Source organism: Toxoplasma gondii, chromosome Ia, assembly GCF_000006565.2.
Source record: "Toxoplasma gondii ME49 chromosome Ia, whole genome shotgun sequence".
NCBI lineage: Eukaryota > Apicomplexa > Conoidasida > Eucoccidiorida > Sarcocystidae > Toxoplasma > Toxoplasma gondii.
The window spans coordinates 1,820,504-1,842,355 of record NC_031467.1 but is presented as its reverse complement, the minus strand read 5'-3'; the positions used below and the strand labels follow the sequence as shown (position 1 = coordinate 1,842,355).

Here is a 21,852-nt window from a genome sequence, read left to right as displayed (position 1 = left end):
GACGCCGACGTGGCTGCGGTGTAGGGTCACGAAATGAAGCAATGACAACAACCGCCTACATCTCTGAACTTGTGGTGGATCAGCAGCTCCGTCCACGACGCCTGGGACGTCGCCCTCTAACTTAACTTTATGTTTCTCACTTGAAGAGAGTGTCTCCGGCGACCAAGAGTAGTCCAGTAGCTTCTCAACTTATGAATCCTGGACGTTGGGCTATAGACTGTTCACCACTCGTTGTCCCCACTGTTTTGGTGTAGCGACTGGAAACGGAGTGCGACAGCGTATTGTGTGTCCGCGATCACGACGCGATATAAGCAGAATGCTCTCACCGGCAAGGTAGAAGCTGGGAGGTAGACAGGTACCCGTGAACAACCCAGTGTTTTCCGATGCCAACACTACACCTGACCATTATACCTATCCGAAGGGGTTTTCAGGTTCTTCGTTTTCTAGAACTTCTTCGGAGTCTCTATCTTGTATAGCGGTTCCCAAGAAACGTGCCAGCTGCCTCAAGGACATCGATTTCACGCTGTGGTAAAATGGCAAAGATGCCGGATTTTATGACGTCTCTTCTCGACGTAGACTTCTCTAAGGAATTTCAAGACTCGCATAAACCTGTTTTTGCACTTGGAACAGATTGGGCGATCCAGCGGGAAATGGCATCTTTTTACATCGGGACAGCTACGGTAGACGCGAAGAAGCACCGTTTTTCAGCCGGCGTCCTCTCTGCCATTTTCGCTGTATGTTTTTGGATTACCGCCGTCGGCTTGCTCGGGTTTGCATGTGTAGCTCGGTCGTCAAGCTTGTCTCTCAGATAATGTGGCTGATATCTCATTTGACAATCAAATGTTAAGACTGTCCTCGATGCTGGCGGTAATCAGCCAGCCTCGTCGGCAGAAAGCCGTGTCAACGACACCCGATATTTCCCCTTTCGGCTCCAGTGTTTCGTGTTGGACTCGCTTGAGAGCTAACGACAGGAAGTGGAGTCGAGGGGCAGTGAAGAAACGCACAGCTCCTGCCAGTCCACCTTTTTATTGCCTCATTAGCTCCGTCCACGTACTGCTTCCCGCCCCTGTATATTGTAGTTGCTGCCACGGGGTTACGATCTTGACACATCGTTCGCTGACAGGTTGAGCCCAACAGTCGCTGTGCTGCCACTTCGCGATCCTTGCCAGTGGGGGGCTCACAAGCAGAACAGAGGACAGACAAACTAGTACCCTTCGAAAAATCCTTTACAGACTGGTGTCTCCATATACGACCACGATAATCTAGCGTAGGCAGTGGCTCGCGAGGGTTTCACGAAGCTGTGCACACACAACCAGCTCCTCTTGTCCGCGGAACTCTTGCGGGTCAGGTCCAAGTGAGGGGGTGGGAACGCTCCTGGAAAATATTCAACCCTCCATTCAATCCTGTATATGTGAGTGAACGGAAGGCAGACATGAGTGCTGGTAGCGATGACCTCAGGCGCACCAGTGGATCCGCGTTTTCGAGGCGTGCTTCCACACCCGTTCGCTGGACGCGCCAGCTGTGCAGACAGATCAAAACCGGCTTTGTTTTCCGGGCCGCTTCGGGATGCGGAAAATCGAGTAGATCAAGACGCAGCTCAAAGGATGCGTGATCCGGCCGAAGTGAAGCATAAACTCGGATACTTTAAAGAAATACTGAAACCAGGTACTCTATCTGAACTCCGCAGAAATAGGATGCAAATGCTCTTGTGTTAGCATGGCTTCGAGAACACTCAGTATATCTGCAAGTCTATCCTGAGCACGCCTACTGGTACCACGAACAGGCACTCCTCCGATTAATCAACCAGTGGCCTCGGGATTCGAAGGAAAACAACCCAGCTAGGAAGAGGAAGCAGCTCTCAGGCAAGGACTGCGCAATCCCAGTGCCAGCGGGGAGAGAAATGCAGTCTAGGCCAGAAACACACAAGAAGCACTAAACTTCTGCAGAAGCTGCCGTCGACGCCTCCGAGCTAGCTGTTTCGGCGAACGCACACCGGCCCCGCCGGTCTACGTTTTCTCAGAGACAAGTGCTCTCAGCGGAGCTGCTCGCGGTTGTCGCTGCCAGCTGGTTCGACGCCTTCGACCTTAGTTTTGCCGCGCTTTGCACCCGCATGTACAAGCCACCCGAATCGGCGTTTTAGCATCTCGACGGCGCTTTCGTCCGGATGGACGGTGACCGTTCGCGTCTTTTATTTTCGTGCGCTGAAGTCGCAGGGTGGCCGTTGGTTGTTCACGCCGTGCCTGAGTGACTCGCACCAGTGTGTTCCACACACCGTCTAGAAAAGGCCCCGCTGTCCCTATCTGTTCTTGGCATTCCAGCAGACGTTCTCTACACATCTTTCGCTTTACGAAACACCTTGTCCGCTCTGCACTTTTACCCTTCAGTCGCCCTTCGGGAGCCGCTGCTCGACGAGTTCCGCGACCCCCGGACTGACGGTCCAGCACTTGGAGCCGGCACTCAACAGATCTCGCACCAGGTGCAAGAGGGGGGACCTGAGGCCCTCGAAGCGACATAGACTCTCGTACAGATAAAGGCAATCAAGCCAGTAGCGGTCGCCCATCGTCTCGCCCTGAGCTGCACCGTAGACTGCATGCGCCGTGTTCTTCTCTGCGTTCAAGTGCCAGTTGATCCGCACTTGGACCGCATCCGGCCCTCGCGCTGGAGACCCGTGGCCTCCTCCTGGAAGCCGTGCTCCTCCCGCGTTCCCCTGAGTCTCCGGAGCAAGCGCCCCTGCAGACACGCCTCCCTCTTTGCGACTGCCTGCTGAGCTGAGACTCGCGTCGGCACCTGGCAGGTTCCTTCGGGACGCTCCCAGTTGGCTGCCAAAACTCGACTCGTTGCCCGCGGCGTCTCCGACTCCACTCAGACTTGTCTCTCCAGAGGCGCCTGCCTGTGGATCTCCGCCTGCAGCGTGCGCCTCCGAGGCGGCACTGGGCGGAAGGCAATACGTTTGCGGACTGACGCTCTTGCTTGAAAGCGCAGTCGAGCTCGACTTGTCTGCTTCTTCAGCGCCCTGCGAACACCGCTGCATGCCTTCCGGAGCTGCGACGGCGGGGTTCTCGCGAGCGGCACCGCCGTCGAAAGACCCCGACAAGAGACCGGGGGCTGGAGAGAGAGTTGCAGACGTGGAGGCAAACTGCTGGTGAGAGGATGCAGCAGAGAGCCGTGTCTCGAAACGGTAAGAAATCTGGTGAAACGTTCGCGCGAAAACCTTGCTCACGGCATCTGCAGGAAGAAGACGGTGAAGGACCTGCACGCGTAGACGCAGAGAACAGACAAGGAGAACGTGAGCGAGTGTCAAGTCGCTGCGTGCGAACGGGAGAGCTCGAGTACATGGGGAAAAAGCAACTCGAAAAAAGGGACTCTCCGTGTCGCCGAGCGCCCGATTTGCCGCATCTCTGCCGCTCCGACGGCTGCAGAGAAAGCGCGTTTCTCCTGGCGGCGGCTCGTTTCTCAGCTCCCTGGGAAGACAGTGGGCGGCAGGAACCAAACGAAAAGTCAGCAGAGACTCAGAAAAAGCAGATCCCGTGTGGTCTGCACACGTCCTGCGGGCCCCAACGCACATGCGCCCCACACCTCGGCCTAATGAGCTGTGACTCCGTTGCCATTTAAACATGCGCGACAGCACGGCTGCGGAGTGCGCGGGATGCCGCAGTCGGCAGAAGTCGCGGGTCACCTTGTGGAGAAAAGGTGGAAACCCTTTGAACACATGACGCAAGCGGCAAGTCGTTCGCAGAGAAAAGCACGCACCTTACTTTGTAGAGGGCAGATGCATCTTTGACGAAACCCTTAAGGGCGTCGTGTGGCGGCGGCGCAGGAATCTGCTGGACTTCCTCGGGACGGCCGTTAGACAGTGTGTTGTGCGACAGGTTTAACTTTCCTTCTTGATCTTCTCGTTTGTCTACCTGCACCTGACTCCGCCGCCTCGAACTGCATGCACCTTCGGAAACCATCGAAGTTTGTGAGTGCGGCGTCGACAACCACCGCGCGCTGTGCACCTCGTAGCGATCAATCAAAATGTCCCCGATCTTCTGATAGACCTGCACAAGTGGAAGCGAACGTAAAAGAAACAGACTATCGAAATCGAACTCACAGTGGAACATCTGATGAGCCGATGACGCGCGAAATCCCGCCACGCGAATACCCAGTCATATTCAACATTCGGAATCACCAGATGCATTATATGTATATGTATATATATACATATATATATATATGGATAGATATGCATGTGCAAACATGTACTTGGATATCTTTTGAGGCACGGGTCTTCTTTCAAGTTCAACCGTTTAGAATTCGCATATTTCACCGACAGAGGTCAACAGCAAAAGCCGAGAGGGGAACTACGGGACTCCATGCAAGGATGCAGTGTGGCGGTCGCCAACACTCGGGCCGCGCAGAGGGCGGGGAGGACGAACAGCGAAGCGACAACTACGAGAACGAGAAGGCCGTCTGGAGACAGCTTGTTCCCCATCCAGCGTTTGCAAATGTGTATCGAAAACAAGCAGTAGAAGGACAACGTCAACGCTCTATGCGAGTCGCTGAGCGACCAGCGGCTCCAGGCGCCCGAAGACAGCACGCGTTTTCACGACATAGTCTTCACGAAAGCCGCCACTGCTCAGGATCTCCAAAGCGAGGACGCCCTTCTCGTGAGTAGCGGTCCAGCTTGTGTGGAGCGGCCGGCTCTGCACCGGTATGGAGGAACCTGCTGGAGACAGTTTGTTTCCAGCAGACGGCGCCAGCCATGGAGACAGACTCCATTCAAAACGTCCGTTGGTCTGAACGTTTCCGAGGGAAAGACACTGAGCTGAAGAGTGACGAAAGCACCAAAGAGTTCGTTTCCGTGGAAAAAAGCCATGCACGTTTTCGTCGATAAAGTTCCGTGTCTCGAGCCTCGCTGACCTTCGCTTGCGCGCCCGCGAGGACTTGGCAGGTCTGCTGAAGCACCTGCGAGGCTCGGCTATGCGGATCGACGGGGTTGAGGCCCATTTGAGTCGCGACGGCCTTGGGCAAGGGTCGGAGGAGCGGCGGAACGGGCGCGAGCAAAAACTGTCTTCGGCGAGAAGCAGAGTCGCGAGCTTGCTCTCTCTCTGCATCTCGCCCACGCGGCTTCTCTCCCGGCTCCTCCCCCACAGGACTGCTCTGTGCGTCTCCACCTGGGTCTTCTGCTCGCAGTTCCGCGACTCGGGTCTTTCCCATTTCGCTCGAGTTCTTTGCAGCTTCAGAGGTCAAGTTCGGATCTCGCTCTGTCACAGTTCCGACGATCCTCTCACCTGTACAGCCCGCACTTGCCTCTTCCGAGCTCGCAATCGGATCTGCGCCGCCGAGCCACTCCGGCCTGGGGTCGCGCAAGAGTTCTTCGAAACGCGAGGGCATCACGGCGTCGGAGTCTGCTGCTCCTCTCGGGGCTTGTTCCGCAAGGGTCTTTTGCTGGTTGTCGATGCGACACAGCAGGAGCGTCACCACTTCTCGGATACACGCGCAGCTCCTCGCGCAGAGGGCGAGAGCGGCCGCAGTGATGCGCGGGAGGCGTCCTCGCTTCACAGCTCCGCCTTCCACTGTGAGCTGCAGAGAGACTCGGGAGAAATGCTGCAGCAGGTGTGCGACAGAGGGCAGGACGAGGGGGAGAAGAAGCGGCAGGAGGCGCAGCAGAGAGAGATACTCCGAGACTATATGGATTGTCAACAGACAGGCCGGTACGACTGCAAACGTCTCATCGTTGATCGTCAGACTCCGCGACGCAAGCGAGCAGGACCAGCACGCACAGGCACACACCTCGATCTCCTCTGGGCTGCCACCCGCGTCGCTCTGCACCTCCCGGACAGCAGACGTCAGCTGAGCGCGAGGCGGTTCTCCGGTCGCGACGACGGAGGCGCAGGGGACGAGGGAGACTCCTGTCTCCTGGCCTGACTCGCGAGCTCCCTTTTGCCGGCGGCTGGGGCACCGGAGCGACGAACACGGCGGAGGCGCAAAGAAGAACGGGAACTGGAGAATCACATCGAGCGTCGCGGCGAAGGAGACAGGGACCTCTGCTCGCTCCCATGTCTCGTTCTCCAGAATCACATTCACTTGCGCCAGCTTCGCCTCGTGGAAAGACTCCAGCAGAGCTGTGGGACACAGAGGGAAGCGAGGAAGCAGGGAAAAAGGCGATGAACGGGGAACCGCGAGAAGAAGGCAAAAAAACGCAGCCAAGAGACGGATCCAGAAACAACCCGTTGGGCGAAAGCTGGCGACCGCCCTCCTGTTCGTTCCCGTCGACGATTCGCGCTTGGTCTTGCTTCCGGACTCGCCATAAGCGCCACTCAGAAAACGCATGCATCCACGTTGGACACAGACAAGCTGCGCAGCTGAACGCTGCGACCAGACACTGGGCACCTCGACTGCACCTTAATCCCATTTAGGTGAATGCATTTACTGGCTCGAAAACGTATCCAGAAAGCTAAAAATTCGACCGTCACATGCATCTGTACTGCTGGAAAAAAACGTATTTAGACCTACAAGGAATTGTGAATCTCCTTGTCTTCAATCAACAAGAAAAACATATCCAGAGCTCTCTCTCTGTCTACATATATATATATATAAATGCACATAGTTATGTGAAGAGACATTTCCAGGTGCTGCAGAAACGTATCCCGAGTGGCACACATTCGTGGAGATCTCTATCTTGAGAGCTGAATACACCTTCATATGTCTCTGCCTCGAGTTCCTGAAAAAAACCTTTACTATAGACTTGCATCCGTGAATAAGTACGCGTGCCTATGGTTGCGTTTAAACCACTGCTTTTATCTCGACGACTACTCTACGTGTATAGTGCGTCTGCAGCCGTGCAGGTGATTTCCCTCTTTTTTCAATGGAAAAGTTGAAACTTCATCGCTTGCGGCGGACCTTTCCCTCGAACAAAAAGCTGAGCTTTCAGAGAGGCTGCTGCAGGAGCAGCGAGCTGCAGGGAGAGGTTGTCGACTTGCAGGTGAAGCGGCGCAGTCGAGTGTGCTTCCGTCTCGTCCTGCGCACGGAGAAAACTTCGACAACCTGCCGGAGAAGCGAGAACAGGAGCAAGCGTACGCCAACCCCCCAGTGGGACTTCGCCTGATGCACAGGAAACTCCTGCCTTGCTCGCACAGCCGCCTGACCACCCTAGACATGTGAGTGTGCCCTTCCAATCGCTCGCCCACGGTGTCGGCGTCGGCGCGCGAGTTCTGCACAGACGCGCCGGGCTCGAGCTTGACAAAGCGACATCACATGAAGGAGGAAGACCTAGAAAACTTGTAAACTTCTGTCGGTTGAACAAGCAATGCTGACGTTTGCGTTTTAGAACGGATTGGCTAACTCTGCGCCAGAAGTCCCGGTGGGGATATAAGTAATGCGGAAAAACAAAAGAGAATTGTAAATTGTGGGGAAGACTGGTTCCCCTATACAGCAGAGACGCGGCGTTTAACACAAAATCGACGGAATCTGAAACGCAGTACAAGCCGTGCTTCATTTGTATCGAGGACCCCGAAAGAAGGAAAAACTTTGAAAGGCTCTCCCTGCGTGGTTCTGCCCGTGGAGGCTCGGACCTTTCCCTCTGAGTTTCGTAGAATTCGAGAATCCGCCTCTCACAACTATCGCAGTTCTTCTTGTAGATAAATGAGTTTTCTCTCGCGACGAGACAAAGAATTCATTATGCAAGGACGACGCTGTCTGTTCCGTTTTTCTGTCTCTGCGTTTCTTTTCCTTCTTCCTGTCCCCGCGTCGCCTTGTAGTTCCTCACCTCGACACGCGTTCGAGCTGTTTCTACCGATGCAGATGTCGCTTACCTATCGCATCTTCTTCTTCGCTTTCGGGTGCCTCCTCGAGGGCTCTGATCGCGCTGGACGGATGCACGGCTCTCTTTGTCTCTTTCCCTCCTCGGTCCGCGCCCCCCGGAGACAGCAGCGACGACTGATCGCCAGAGAGAAGAAAACGAACTGTCACTCGAAGTGACTGGAGCAGGACTTCTGTGAGGCGCTTGTGAAATCGTTCTTGCAGGGTGTACAGGCACCCCACCGCCTGAGAGGAATCGAGACACAGATTGGAAAACACGAAGACGCACACATACATATATGCATCTACATTTACACAGCTATATCGAGTGAACTATCAATATCTGCCAAGTGGAAGTTTCTCTTATCTCCACCCACCAGCCCACTTTCGTCTTCTCGGCCGCCAGAGGCAACGTGCAGTTGCAGAAACTCGCGAGGAGAGAGACGGCACAGAATTCGACGAATTCCTCCACGTTTGCTCGTGGGTCGCGTGATGGAGAATAGACTGTTCGATGGTCTCTCTTCGGGACACACATCTTTAACAAGCAATTTCGGATGCAGTGCTTTTCACACTGGCTACTCGCTCTACTTGTTCACAAAAAGGGCAGACGGTCAGCCTTTGAAGAGGTTTTACATGCACTTCTGTTGAAGAAGCGAAAACGTCGCCAGGCCGTTCCTCAGTACGGAGGAGTTGAGCGAGACAGCTCGACCGGCGACTTCGTCTCAGGACGACTTCCTGCGAGACTCAACTAGCACGTGGAAAAATGTCAACGACTTCTGCCCGGCAAAGGCAGCGCGCCGAACTGGACAGTCGACCACTGTTCTCCCCCATCAACTGGAACAGGCGCAGCTTCCTCTGTCCTTTCTTGACTGAAGGTACGCCGGGGATAACAGGCCAGATCATATTCAGAGTTTTCTTATCCTCGGATTGTGTCAGCACGTCCATGCCGGCCCACTACTACTCCCCCGTTTTTGAACCCGAATTGACTGGGGACGATGGGATGCACCTTCAGCCGGTTTCGCAGGCTGCGCCGAACTTCTTCCCCGAAACAACTGTCAAGGCAGGAAGTCACTCCCCAACTGGGAGCAAACAAATGCCGTTCGAGGACTCAAAGACTCAAATGCATCTACACGAACTTGTACATGAGTCAACAGACGACGAGCTGTTTGAGGACTCTGCGCGTGTATATGCGTCCGCGGTCACAAGTGTCTGTTTCCTTCGTTGTCACTGACTCTTTTTGGCAACTTTCTCGTGTGTCTTGCTCCAGTGCAGGGTCATTCTCGCAGGATGCGTTTCCGCTGGAGCTGGCGAGCGCGGGCGTCTCGTGGACCAGGCCTTCAGACGACAGCCGCGCGTTCGACTCTCTTCGATTTGGGTCTTCTACAGCTCTGCCTCACAGCGCACTTGTACAGAGACCGTATCTACTTTTGGTGAAATAAACAACGTGCAGAGGTCTCGCTCCTTCGTCCCTCTGGCCACTCAAAACAGGCCAAACTGCGTTGTTTTCAACTTACGGAAAGCGACGTCCAGTAGAGCTGCGCTAGCTGTTCCAGCTGCATGCACTGCGGCTCAGCCCGGAGCTGCAGCATGCTGCTGCACTTGGACACCAGTGCTTGCACCACCATCTGCACACGAGACAAAGAGCACTTCAATCTTCTTCGTTATGCGGAGCAACAGGTCTCATCGTCGATCCTTCCTTGACATAGTGAGACAGTGGCTTCTTTCCCCTGGCGCCACAGCGACCCGGCATCCACGGTTTAGCGGCAGTCTGGAGCGTCGGTCGTTTCACAGCAGCGACGCGTTACCGCAGCCCACTTGCACCTGTCTCAGAGAGTTCTAAGAAAAGACTCCCGTCGCGCCTCTGCATGCGCATGCGCCGACTCACACGCGTTCATCGGCACAAGGCACAGAGACACTTGCACAGCCGTTCGACACTGACCCATCTGCGCATGCAGGTCTGCATGGTTGAGCGACTCTCGAGCACATCCCGTTTGCAGTGTTCGGTGCGAACTCGGAACTCCCAAAGACGGAGACAACATCTTTGCAGACCTACGCGCGCCCCAAGCGCATCCGGAGAACGCATGAAACGACGCATTCCTCGGCCCAATAAACCTGCAGCGACGCCACCACGCCCAGGACAAGGGAAGGCGACTCAGCAAGCTGTCACTCGATGGAAACGCACACGGTTCTGTCGAGAGTGGAAACTGCGCAGAGAAAAAAATTGCGAACGGACCGCGTGCATCTGACAGGGATGGTGCACAATGCAGCAGTCTATAAAAACTTGTTATTCCTTGTCTCAAACCCCGCGCCCCAAAGTGATGGTGAAAAAAGGGCTGTCAGAAACGCCGCAGGCCTGCGATTCCTCGGCGCTTCGAGCCGCACGCACAGAGGCGTTTATCGTACCTCGGCGAGGCGAGCGAGGTCGGCGGCGATGATTCGCCACTGGCGAGTTTGGCCGTCGACGCGTTTCCCTAGGCTCTCTGCTTGTGAAGCCGTGAAGACGAAAAGATCTTCCTTTCTCTCCTTCTTCGTTCCTTCTTCGCGTTCTGCGGCAGGCGCCTCTGCCCCGTCCTCCGACCCATCCTTCTCGTTTTCCGGCGTTCTCCGTTTCGCTTCGCCCTGCCGGGTCTCCTCATCGCTCTTGCCACTGTTAGCACCTCCCGTCGCTCCCTTTTCTTTCGTCTCTCCCTTCCCTTTTTCCTCTCCCTTTTCTCTCTTCTCTTCCTTTTCTTTCTTCTCTTCCTTTTCGTTCTTCTCTCCTTCTTCCTTGCTCTCTCCCCCTTCGGCTGTCTCTCTCTCGGCCTTGCTGCGCTCCTCCTTTCTCAGGCGGGCCGCGAGAGACAGTTCGATGGTTCTCAGAAGCACGAGCAAGGTCCAGGCTTCCAGTCGGCGGGCGACGGCGAGACAGAAGCCCAGGCAGTCTCGCCAAACTCTCGAAAAGGCGCTGGAGTCGAGTGTCGCGATGGCCTCCGCGAGCTGTCGGGGGGCTGCTGGCTCTTCGGACGCAGGGTACACCGCAGCGATTGGCTGCGGTCTTTCGTGCGTCGCGAAACTCGCAGACGGCTGTGGCTGCAGCGGAGGCTTCGTAGGCCTTGTGGCGTCTCGCTGGGTCTCGCAGAGACGTTCCTGCGTCTCTTCGTCTCCTTGGCGGCCTGATGGCTCGCCCACCACACTCCCCTCCCCCGTGGGGCGCTCCGCCTGTTGTTTCTCTCTGGCAGCTGCAGCCGCCTCTCGAGTTTCTCCCTCCTTTCTGCTCCCGCCAGGTCCGTGCGTAGCGCCCGACTGCTTCGCAGCCTCTCCGTCGTCGCCGGCCGCTGCAGCGCAGCTCGTTGGAACGGCATCCACTGACGCTTCCGCCCCGCCGCGAGACGCGACTGCTTCCCTAGTCTCTCTTCCTTCACTTTCATCCAGTGCGCCTGTCTCCGCTCGAGACGCAAAACGAGACACAGGCTCGCAACCACCTGCGGTGCCAGCTGTCTCTTGCGCATCTTCTGCTTCTTTTATTTCTTCTCCATCTGGTTCCTTTACTGCTTCTGGTTCCTTTACTGCTTCTGGTTCCTTTACTGCTTCTCCCTCATGTTCGTTTCCTTCTCCTCCCTCTGTGCCTTCCTCTCCTGGAATGCTGAGAGGGGCAGGAGAACGAGGATCCGAGTCCCCAAGAGGCTCGCGCCCCGAAGAACCGGCGCGCGTTTTCTGAGGTCCTGCGGAGGCCTGCTGTTCCTCTGCTTCGGTTGACAGCCGGTCCGAGAGAGAAGGCACCCGATGCGGGGAATCCGAGGCGCCCGAATACTTCACGACGGCGCGAGCTGCGACCGTCCGCATGGCGCTCTTCGTCGCAGAAGAAAACGACTGGCGCGCGCGAGCAATCATCATCGACGCGTTCCCTTCGCATCGAGAGACCAGGTTCAACGCCTGCATACGCTCGGCCGCCAGGTCCACGCACGAGATCAGTCGCTGAAAAAGGCACCAGGATTCAGATATGTCACCACAGACCTGCCTTTCAGTGAAACACATATCGATACATATACATATACATATATATATATATATATATATATATATGCATTTTTCACATCCATGTATATATATATATATACATCCATGTATATATATAGTATACGTGCAGATACATAGCGATGCATATATATATATATATATATATATATATGAATACAGTTTAGGGATTATACATAGTGATATTTTTATAGGTAGGGATAGTCAGAAGCCGCTCTTTTCAGTACACATGTGCGCTACATGGAGACAAACGCTGCAAGACCTTCCGGACTTCTGTAAATGCAGCGAAGATGTATGCGCATTTAGAGAGATATCTGGACACCTGCATTAGGCACTGTGGAGAAGAAGGTATTCTCATTGCCTGCGCAGAAGGAACTCCATGCACAGAGGGCATCGAGGAAATGTGCAATGTGCTTGAGGTGAATCTTCCTTACATCCATCCACCTGTCTATCATATTTATCCATCCAGTCTATCTATATAGGTCCATCTACATCTCTATGTCTTTCTACCTACATCCAGGTATCTCTCTGCATCTGTCTGTATCTATATAGATCTACGTACATCTATATTTATTCCTGTGTATGTCTCGAGAACTCTCTGCAGCGGTCTACTGCATTTGTAAATACAGAACTGTGCATAGAATGCATGAATTTAAAGAAGTAAAGGTAAACGTTAAATGATGTGGAGTTCAGTATAAATAGATACATGCACATACATAAATATACATATTCATATATATATATACATATAAATATATATATATATAAATATATAAATATATATATATATATATATATATATATATGTTTGTATGCATGTATCCGTGGAGAGCGCGAGTACCTCCAAATGCCTCCAGAACCCCCCTAAAACTCGCAGAAGTCCGGATCTCTGAAAGGCGTCTCCGCACAACACAAGGCCTTTGAACGCCTGGCGAGTGACACGTTCCACGACGGCAGCGGTGCGGAGGTTTTTTCCAGAGATTTCGTGCAGAGCACATTCGCTCGATTGCCTGGCGACACGGCGGACTTGCCTGCTCCCAAGTGAAGACGCCTCTGTCGTCGAAAGGATTTGCGTCTTCTTCTTCAATTCCCAGCGTCCAGCCTCGCGCCCAGTCGCCGTAGAGAACGGCGAGAGCAGAAGTCACCTCGCGTTCGTCAAGTCCTCTGCTCTCTTGGCGCGCGTCGGGTCTCTCGCTCGCACTCCGCCAGTGCAGCAGCGAGTCCGTCGAAGCGACCTTCCGAATCCATGGTTCCAGCAAGCGCGCTGCACCAACTGCATGCGGCGACGACAAAGGTAGAGAGGGAGAAGACGAAGAAGAAGCAGGAGACAAAGAAGGTGGAGAAGACGATGCGGAAAACAATGAAGGAGAGTTTAATACGTTGAGAAGAGCAGAGACGAGAGTTGCAGATTGAGCGTCATAGTGGGGAGGGAAGACAGCAGTTAGGGAAGCAGCAGCGAAGTCGTCGATGAGTGACCGAGTGATGCGATGTTGGAGCTCTGAAGAAAGGGGAAACAGAAATACGCTGGACCGTATCAGGAGACGTCGCGTTCGAGAGTGAACTTTCACTTTTCAGCGGCAAACACTCCACAGCCATTACCGCATGCAGAGAGCCTTGTGCGTCCGCTTGTCTGCCGGCTTCTGCTCTTGCGGGACAGCGAAGAAACATTCAGAGGCTCAGGCTCACGAGCACTGGAGACTCTCTTTTCGAGAGTTTGCCATTTCAGCCTCGTCTTGTGCGTTGTCTCTTCCTTTAGTGACGCGCGCGGTTTGTCTTCTTTTTCTCGTTCCCCTTCTTCCTTTTCGTTGGCCCTCTCTCTCTCTTTGTTCTTCCTCTGCTTTGTCTTCCCTCATTTGTTCCTCCTCCTTCCCCCTCCGTCATCTATCTATATTCCTCCCTTAGTAATTCCCCTCATTTGGATGTTTCACCCTTTTTTCTAGTTTTTCCGTTTTTCTATCTTTTCTTCCTTTTTTTTCTATTTTGCTCTTTGCCGTTCTGGTTTTTGCTGTTCTCCTCCCATTCCCCCCTCTTTTCTTTTCGATGTTTCTCTCTTTCTCCCTCTTTCTAATTCATTTCCCCCACCTCACGTTTCTCTCTTGTTCTTCTGTGTTTCTATTTCTCTCGTATGTTTTCGATTTTTCCCTTGCGTCGCACCATCGAGCTGAAGGCGAATGGGTCGCGCGACGTGGAGAGCCGCGAGTTCTTCCGTCATCACCGCGCGCGTAGCCTCAATCAGTTTGAGACAAGTCGCGAACTCCTTCGCCTGCTGAAGAATTTCCAGAGACTGCATGCAGTCCCGAACGTAGCTGAGGAACTCCATTCGACGCAGATAGACCAACAGCCCCTGCCGCTCTCTGCAGAAGCCGGACAGGAAGCGTTGAAGGCTAACGCATGCAGAGGCGCGACGAAGGAGACATTGTCTCTATGCAAATTATGGTCACTGTCTCCTCAGTGCTCGCTTTCTACGGAGGATGGAAACGTCTTCGTATCGCGTAACACCCAGCGAGTTAGTGAGAGACGAAGGCGTTTAGCGGCGCAGCACCGAGAGAAAAGCAGAAAAACCGACCGACAGGCAAGAACCGCGAAAGAAGACACAGAAGGAGGAAAGCAGAGCAGACCCACAGAAAAAAAAGACAAAAAGACAGCGAAACGGAAGAACAGAGATTCAGAGTACAGATGAGACAGCATCGCGAGGAGTCCCTGTTCTGGAAACCGAAGCTATTTTCGGAGGTTGCAAAAACGAATGCAAAAGATAGACGAAAAGGCGCAGAAAGACAAAAAACGACAGAGACGCGACGCCAGAAAGATCGGAAGACGCGCGAGGCCCTGAGATGGCAACGAAGAAGAGACTACGCGCGAGTCGACGCCTCGTCGAAAGAGAACAAGCTGTGAACAAAGACCTTGATCTGAAACTTGTGGCTCGAGAGAGTCGGATCACCCCGAGCAAGGGACTACCAAGGCTCTCTCTGTGCATCTCTCTCGATCCTGAGGTGCATTTGTTTTTCGACGCCCGCTTCCAGATGAACATCCCTTTTCCTTCAAGCGCTCTTTCCTTCTCGGCCGCTTCTGTGCGAAGGTTCAGAGTGCCGGAAGGCAGGATCCCTCGCGGGGAAAAGCGCGGAGAGACTCGCTTTTCCTCACCCGAAAAGGGGAGCGCAAGAATCCAGGCATGCACAAATCAGGCGGCGCGAAAGCAAAGGAGAAGGGGAGAATCCGAGAGGAAGAGACGCCCATCCGTCGTTGCATGCGCAGAGCTCAGAACCACCGAACCAACGAGAATGAGAGGAGAGAAGAACGGAACATGCGCTTCCGTCTGCTGCCTCAAGCCCAATCGCGAAAGAGAAGAAGAACTCATACACGGGGAGGGTGGCGCCCGCAAGACACACACCCACAGAAAACGCGTGGACTGAGGCCTTGCAGTCGACGACGGAGAACGAAACAGTCTGTTGTCTCCCGCGCGTCCTCCCTTTCTCAAACCTTCGTCTCTACACCTGCTTCTACTGCGTGGACCTCCCGCTTCTGAGGGAGTGTCATGAAACCTGGAAAAGGAGTCTTCTGCCGACACCGCCCTCTGTCCGAAAAAACAAGAGAACCTACTTTGTCAATCGCAGCACCTTGAGGCCCAGCTCGACGCGCTCCGCCTGCATCTTCTTGAACTCCCCTCTGAGCAGCAGGCGAAAAAACCAGAGAAACAAAAGACCGGAAGAAGGGGCCAGCGCATGGATCTCCTGTTGGTGTAGTCTTATACGACTATCCACGCATGTGTCTCATCGACGAAAGGCTCGACGAAAGGCGTTGAAAGAGATTTGAACGTGCTCGTTCGAAACGCAATGCTCGACTAACTGTTTTCGTTTCACTCGTCGCCTCAACCAGCCTTTTCGCGCGCTCCGTTTGTGAGAAGTCAAACTCAGAGGCGCTCGCGGCGCCGACAGAGGCAGGCGCCTCGACAGAACTGACTACTCTTTCCGCCGTGGCGTTCTCTCGAAAAAAGAAACGAAGGCGCTCTCAACGAGTGCTTGCTGCGAAGGTGAATTTCGGTGGACATCACCGGGAAGCAACGACAGCATTCGCGAGCTGGAAAGCGTCGTCGAGCGAAACGCTTCACATCGTCTTGGAGACGCAGGGGTCGACCTCCCCGTCTGCATGTACGTCCCCATATGAAAGGCTCAGAGACCCCCACACCTTCGCTCAGCGAGAAGCAAAGGAGGAAGCGGCAGTTTGCACAAAAGCCTCAGAACTGGGCGACGTAAGTATTCCAGTCTACGTCTGAGGTGCTACAGTCAAGGTAAGTTTTCTTTCTCCGGCACTGTCTGTCGGGTCTTGCTGGTGAGGCGCCCTCGCCCAGTCGATTGACATTTTAAAGAGTCTTTCTGGGGTGCACCGTGTCTTTGATCAGCTGTGTCCCAAGAGAGGCGCGCGGGTCGTCTCCTGGTACACCTTCAGCAACTTGACAGAGCGATTCTCTGCGCTGCAGCTTCTCTCACCTGAGCGCGGCGACCGTGCGAAGAGCGCCGTCGATTTCGGTCTGCAGGCTGGTCAACATCCAGAGCGAACGGACGAAGAAGGAGAAGCGCCGCGAAAGCAGAGCCACGAGGCTGCACTCCACTTCATCTAGACATGTGGAAAGCTGCATGCAGCAGAAAAGCAAGAAAGTTGGCTCGCGAGGGTCGCGCGTTTCCAGAGCTTCTGCTCTCTCGTCCCTGTCGCTGCTTTCAACTGCCTGCCTTGGTTTCTTCTCGTTCTCAGCGCGTTCCATCCCCCTGCGGCGCTCCCTCTCGTGTCGCTATCCCTTCTCGCGCCATGCGACGCGCACCGTTTCTCTTCCTGGCCACCCTCTTCCTTTCCGCGACCTCGTCTTGGCCGAGACGGCCTGCTGCCTCCCCTGCCTCCCCTGCCTCCCGCCGCTCTGGTCTCGCGAACCATCCCAAACTGCGCGTGCTTCCTCGCCTGAGCTCCCCACCTCGTCGTGGATCTTCACGGCCTCAGGCAGGTCGTAGCCGAGGAAGTCCGAAAGCTGGAAGTTGGGCGAGAAAAAACACTCCGGGACCGAACTGCAGGCGTCGGCTGCGTCCAGCTCGTCTTCTTCGTCGCAGAGAAAAAGGTCCTCCTCGTCGACTCCACCCGCTTCGACGCTCCGCGCGTCTTCGGCCTCTGCGAGGAGACGGCTCCCTGTCTCACCGTCCTCGAGAGGCGACTCTGCGTTCTCTGCACCCTCGTTCGAACAGCTCAGGGGAGAACTTCTCTCACCTCCCAGAGCCTCTGTAGGGCCGAGCCGCACGCGCGACCTCTGCATCCGGCGCGTCGAGGCGGCTAAAAGCTCTGCATTTTCGCGTCGCCGAGCGCTCAACGAAAGGGATCCCCCCGCCTGTCTTGCTGTTGCAGCTTCTCTGTCAGCTGCGCAAATGGCTCCGAACTGACTCAGTTCCTGAGCAAAAAAAGCAAAAAGCGAGATCTGTCCGTATGCACACGCGACCCTCTTTCCTCCACTCAATTGACGCACAAAGAAGACAGAGACCAGACAGCGAAAAGAGAGAGAGAAAAGACAAAGAAGACAGAGACCAGACAGCGAAAAGAGAGAGAGAAAAGACAAAGAAGACAGAGACCAGACAGCGAAAGAGAGAGAGAAAAGTGCGACGGCAGCAGACACACAAGGCGACTGAAGCCTTCTTTCTTTTCGACGGCGTCTCTCTCCCCCTGTTCTTCGTGCTCCTAAGAAAAACTTGTTTTCTTCTCTCGCCTTCTTTCCGTCTCCCTTGCGTCTTCCTCTCTCGTTTGTCACAGTCGCCTCCTCTTCTCGTGGTCCTTCTCTGTCGTTCACGATCTCCTTTGCTTCCTTTTTTTTTCTCTGTGTTGCATTTTCTTTCTTCTTTCGGGAGTTTCCTTTGCTCTCTCTGATCCCCTCCGTCTCGTGTCGTGAACGCTTTTCCTTTTTCCCTTGCTTTCCTGTGTCTCTTCGTTCGTTCGTCATCCGTCGCTGTCCGCGACTCGAAAAAAGCTTTCTCTCGCGCTCAAAAGTTCACCTCTTTGAGACTGTCGAAATATCCGTCAAAGTCGGAGAAGGAAATCTCCTTCGCAGTCCCGCCTGCCGACGCGCGTCGAGGCGAAAAGTCTACCGGGTCCTCCAGAGAGGCGAACCGAGAGTTCTCGGTGAGAAACGAGAACACACTGCTCGGTTGCAAGCTTCCTGGCTGCAAAGAGAAGGAGAAACCATCCGAGAAAAGGAACAGCTCCGAGGAGAGATCCAACTCCGAACAAAAATCATTTCGGAAGAGAACGAAAGAGAAACAGTTTCAGAGCGGCAGAGGAGACAGAAGTTCCAGTAAAACGGTGACCGAGACCGCTTAGAAGAACAGGGTCGCTCGGAAGAAAAGAAGCGCGAACGACTGCTCGCGACTGTTCAGCAGGCAAGACGATCCGCGCTGGGCATCGGTGAGGTCGAAGACAAGACAGACACCGAAGAAGAAGAACATCGAGCATGCACCCTCAACCTCGAGAAGCGACAAGGCAAACGAAACGAGGAGGCAATCGAGATGCGACAAAAACGAGTGGAGCACAACAAGAGGTCGAGGAAGTTGCTTCCGAAGTAACTCGGTCAGAAAACAGAAATTTTGTAAAAGTCAAGAATTCCCCCTCAAAGAGTTGTGCACCCCGGGCGTCGGTGCGCCTGTACGTCTATAATAATTCCGTCTCATCCATGAAAGACAACTGACCTCCCCGAGTGAGAGCGACTTTATCTCGAATCCCTGTTTCAACGGTCCTTGTCACCTTTCGAGGTATCGAAAGGAACGACATGCGAGAAGAAGAACGACGAGAGTGAGAAGCGAAATGGAAGGGACGCGGTGCATGCAAGAGCAGTTCACCAAATCTGACACTGACGCAACCTCTCCGAGCATCTGAAACACACGCAGCCAGTGACGCGTCTTCACCCAGTTCGTCTCCCATCGCTCGTCTCTCCACACCGCTCTGTCGGCCGGAAGACACAAGCGACAGCTGAATTACGCACAGACTCAACTACCAACTCACCTTGAATCAAAAATGTAAAAAGGGTGCATACGTATATCTACATCTACATGTATGTAGAAAGACATATAAATATAGATAGAGAGAAGAGTTGAAAGTACAGAGTATAGGGGACCGTCCGCGCCTTTACCGGAGGCAGATTGCTCTGATTAAAAACATGAAACATATATATGTATATATATGTATATATGCACATGTAAATGTGTTTGGAAGCTCTTTGTCACGCATACCACATTGACGACGGCAGAAATACTTTGGGCGCTTTGCAGCTCCTGCAAGAGGTTTCTTTGCCAGTGCGGGGAGAGGCAGCCGCTGCTGAACGTTTCTTCTTCCTCGACTCGAGGCAAGAGTGTCTGTCGCGGTGTGTTTGCCATCGCGCCGCGCATGGAACGTCTTCACTGTCTCGTCGGCTTCGGATTCATGGCAGAAAAAATAACTCTTGAGGAGACAAGTTCGCCACTGCGCGACGCGAGTTCGCATCTCAGCCGTCTCCGGCGACGCCGCCCACAGCGAGCAAGGACGTCGAGCAGGCAAGCAGACTCTCCCCTGATCTTCCACGGAAGGCCTTGGCCAGGTCCGCTCTCGCTTCTCAGGTCTCGTTCCGTCTTCCAGAAATGCGAAGACGTTGGGGAGACTCTTCTCACAGGGTCGAGAAAGGATCGGCGGACGTCGTGAAGTCTTCAGCTGAAGCGCCCGTCCCTTCCTGGAAGAGCGCCGCGTGGAGCTTCGCACGCGAGAGGCTCGAGAGGAGAGCCGAGAGACCGAGGAAAAATCGAGAGAGACATAAAAATACTTTAAGCAAGACGTTGAACGAGAGAAGACGCAAGAGAAAGCAGCTTACGAAGCTGCGGAGAAGAGAGAAAGAAATCAGAAGAAGCAAGATTGACGAGTTACGCGGAAGGAGAGAGGAAGGAAGCAGAGAGCACCAAGAAACAGAAGAGAGAAAGGTGATGTGCGCGGCCGCTTCTGTTTGTGCATCTTGGGGGGTGACCGTCGTTGGAGTTCCTGTCTCTTCTTTAATAACAATTCCTTTCTCGTGAAGAGTAATGGCGAGGTGTCTGCAGAATCACGTCGCCAGAAGAGAGCTTTTGAATCTTCTGAACGTCCACTCTTCTCTCCACTTTTTCCTTTTTCTAGAGGAAAAATACAGGCACATGCTTGCAGGATGTCTGGAGCACAAAAAAAGGCCCCGTTTGCAGGGCCGCAGAGGGAATCGAGTGCTCGCCACTTGGCAGCGACAAGAAGCAAAAGAAGGACTTCTCTTGGCTTCCGTGCAGACGCCTGAGGCAACACAGAATCAAGAAGGAAGGAAAAGAAGAAAGCAAGCGGAGCTAACAAAGCCAAGCGGCGGAGCCTCCGCAGAAAGAGCTTGAGATGAGGTCTGCGGCAAAGACGAAATTCCGCACCACGCCCAGGCGTTTGCAGAGATGGAGAGAACCGGAAAAGCGTCCACCATGGACCAAAATTCCAGCTGAATGCGCGGTCGTCGCCTCTTCTGTTTTGCGCGAAACTCGTCTTGATGAGGACAAGCGGACAAGCGAGAAGAGGCAAGAGCCGCCAGACGAGAAAGCCACGGGACAGGACGACCGCATGCGCCGGCGGCATCTGTTTCCCTGTTCTCCGCTGGCCGTTTGTCTTTTTTCCGTTGAGAAAAAGCGAAAACGCGCCAGGCGTTCAACGCTGCTCTCCTGTCCACGCTCAATCTGCTTTAGTGGCTCCTCGAAGTCTCTAGATGGTTGAGAAACTCCAGTTTTCTCTCGTAGCCAGACGCGCGGTGCAGATGCACACCGCCCAAGGTGTCTGTACACTCCGACGCTGCGGCCGTCGCCCTCTTCCCGTTCAGAGACTGGAGAGGCAATGTTTTCGCGATTTTCGAGCTTCTTTATGGGTTTGCTTTGCACCGCCATTCGCGTCGCTTCGTGGGGAAACAAGTACGGGACCCTCCATCTTCAGATGGGAGCGAAAAAGCTATTACGACAAGAGTCTCAGTGCGAGTCGACACACAGCACGTTCTCCACCGAAAATAGGTCGAGCAGCGACTTGTCCATCCGTTGCACAACTCGAATTGAGTAGAGAACCGCAGAAGCGCTGCACTTAGAGTTATTTTCAGCGAGCAAGACGGCAAATAACTGGATGCAAAACCCAGGGCGCTGTCCATTGACAACCGTTCTGCGTTCTGTGGATGGACGTGCACTTGCTACAGATCTGTCTATCCAACTGGTGACGCTCCTGGAGTTGGACGTTGCCGAGGGTCTGTGTGAGCTCTTTTTTACGGGTATTCACTTCAGGCAGGTCGACGGATCGACGGACGCACCACAAGTCCAGAGAGGGGATGAGGGGAAAGAGTTCTGCACTGCATGTAAATCATCAGTTCGTCGTGTGTAAACGCTTGTGGCGAAGTGTGGCGAGACTTCAGGGCGCCTCTGGATTCCTGTCTCCGACGACTTCTCCTCGCTGTCCAACTGGTGAAATGACAGACAGCGTGGATCGATGCGAACTGTTCTGTTGCCTGCGAGACTGGACGCCTCGCCTTGCTTCTTGAGGGTGTAACTGCGTTTCTCCGCTGCTTCGAGGAATCCCCTCTGAGCAGGACGGTTCGTGAGCTGTTTCGGGCGAGTTCCGTCAACTGCGAATGGAGTTTGGGTTCAGATCTTCGAGGTCTTTGTTCGCCGGCTCCGACTTCCCCTCGGTTGTCAGCGGCGAGTTCCGGAGGGCGAGAGAGGGAGACGCAAGAAGAAAACGAGAAACGCGCGCCCCTTTTGAAGGGCCTGGAAATGTCGAAAACAACGGCGACGCACGACCTCACTCACTCCGTCGTCCGGTGTGGCTGAGACGGAGTCTCTGTTGCTGCCTGGGAAACTGCTGCGCAGCTGTCTAGACAACACGCGCCAGATCCCTCAGTGGACGTCCACTTTCCACGCTTGCTCGCAGAGAGACAATCAAAACTTGCTGCACAGATGGGCCGCTCTGACCCTGCGCAGTTAGAAGCCACTCTTAGCAATTTTGTGAATCAGCAGCTGAGCACCTCGTTTTTTT

General features: G+C 54.2%; 1 protein-coding gene across 1 annotated transcript; it reads right to left on the bottom strand.

Moving 5' to 3' along the window:
* Nucleotides 1-843: 843 nt before the first annotated feature.
* On the bottom strand, nucleotides 844-20,257 carry TGME49_295330 (Vps54 family protein). Its single transcript, XM_018782269.1, has 14 exons — nucleotides 19,047-20,257; nucleotides 17,817-17,984; nucleotides 16,757-17,221; nucleotides 16,281-16,423; nucleotides 15,394-15,459; nucleotides 13,951-14,150; nucleotides 12,828-13,294; nucleotides 10,186-11,736; nucleotides 9,297-9,407; nucleotides 7,797-8,028; nucleotides 6,886-7,029; nucleotides 4,903-6,107; nucleotides 3,756-4,040; nucleotides 844-3,250 (listed from the first exon to the last, which is right to left on the bottom strand). Exons 1-14 carry the CDS (start codon nucleotides 19,200-19,202, stop codon nucleotides 2,381-2,383), a joined length of 6,063 nt encoding a protein of 2,020 aa, XP_018638522.1. The 5' UTR covers nucleotides 19,203-20,257; the 3' UTR covers nucleotides 844-2,380.
* Between the last annotated feature and the right edge of the window lie 1,595 nt (nucleotides 20,258-21,852).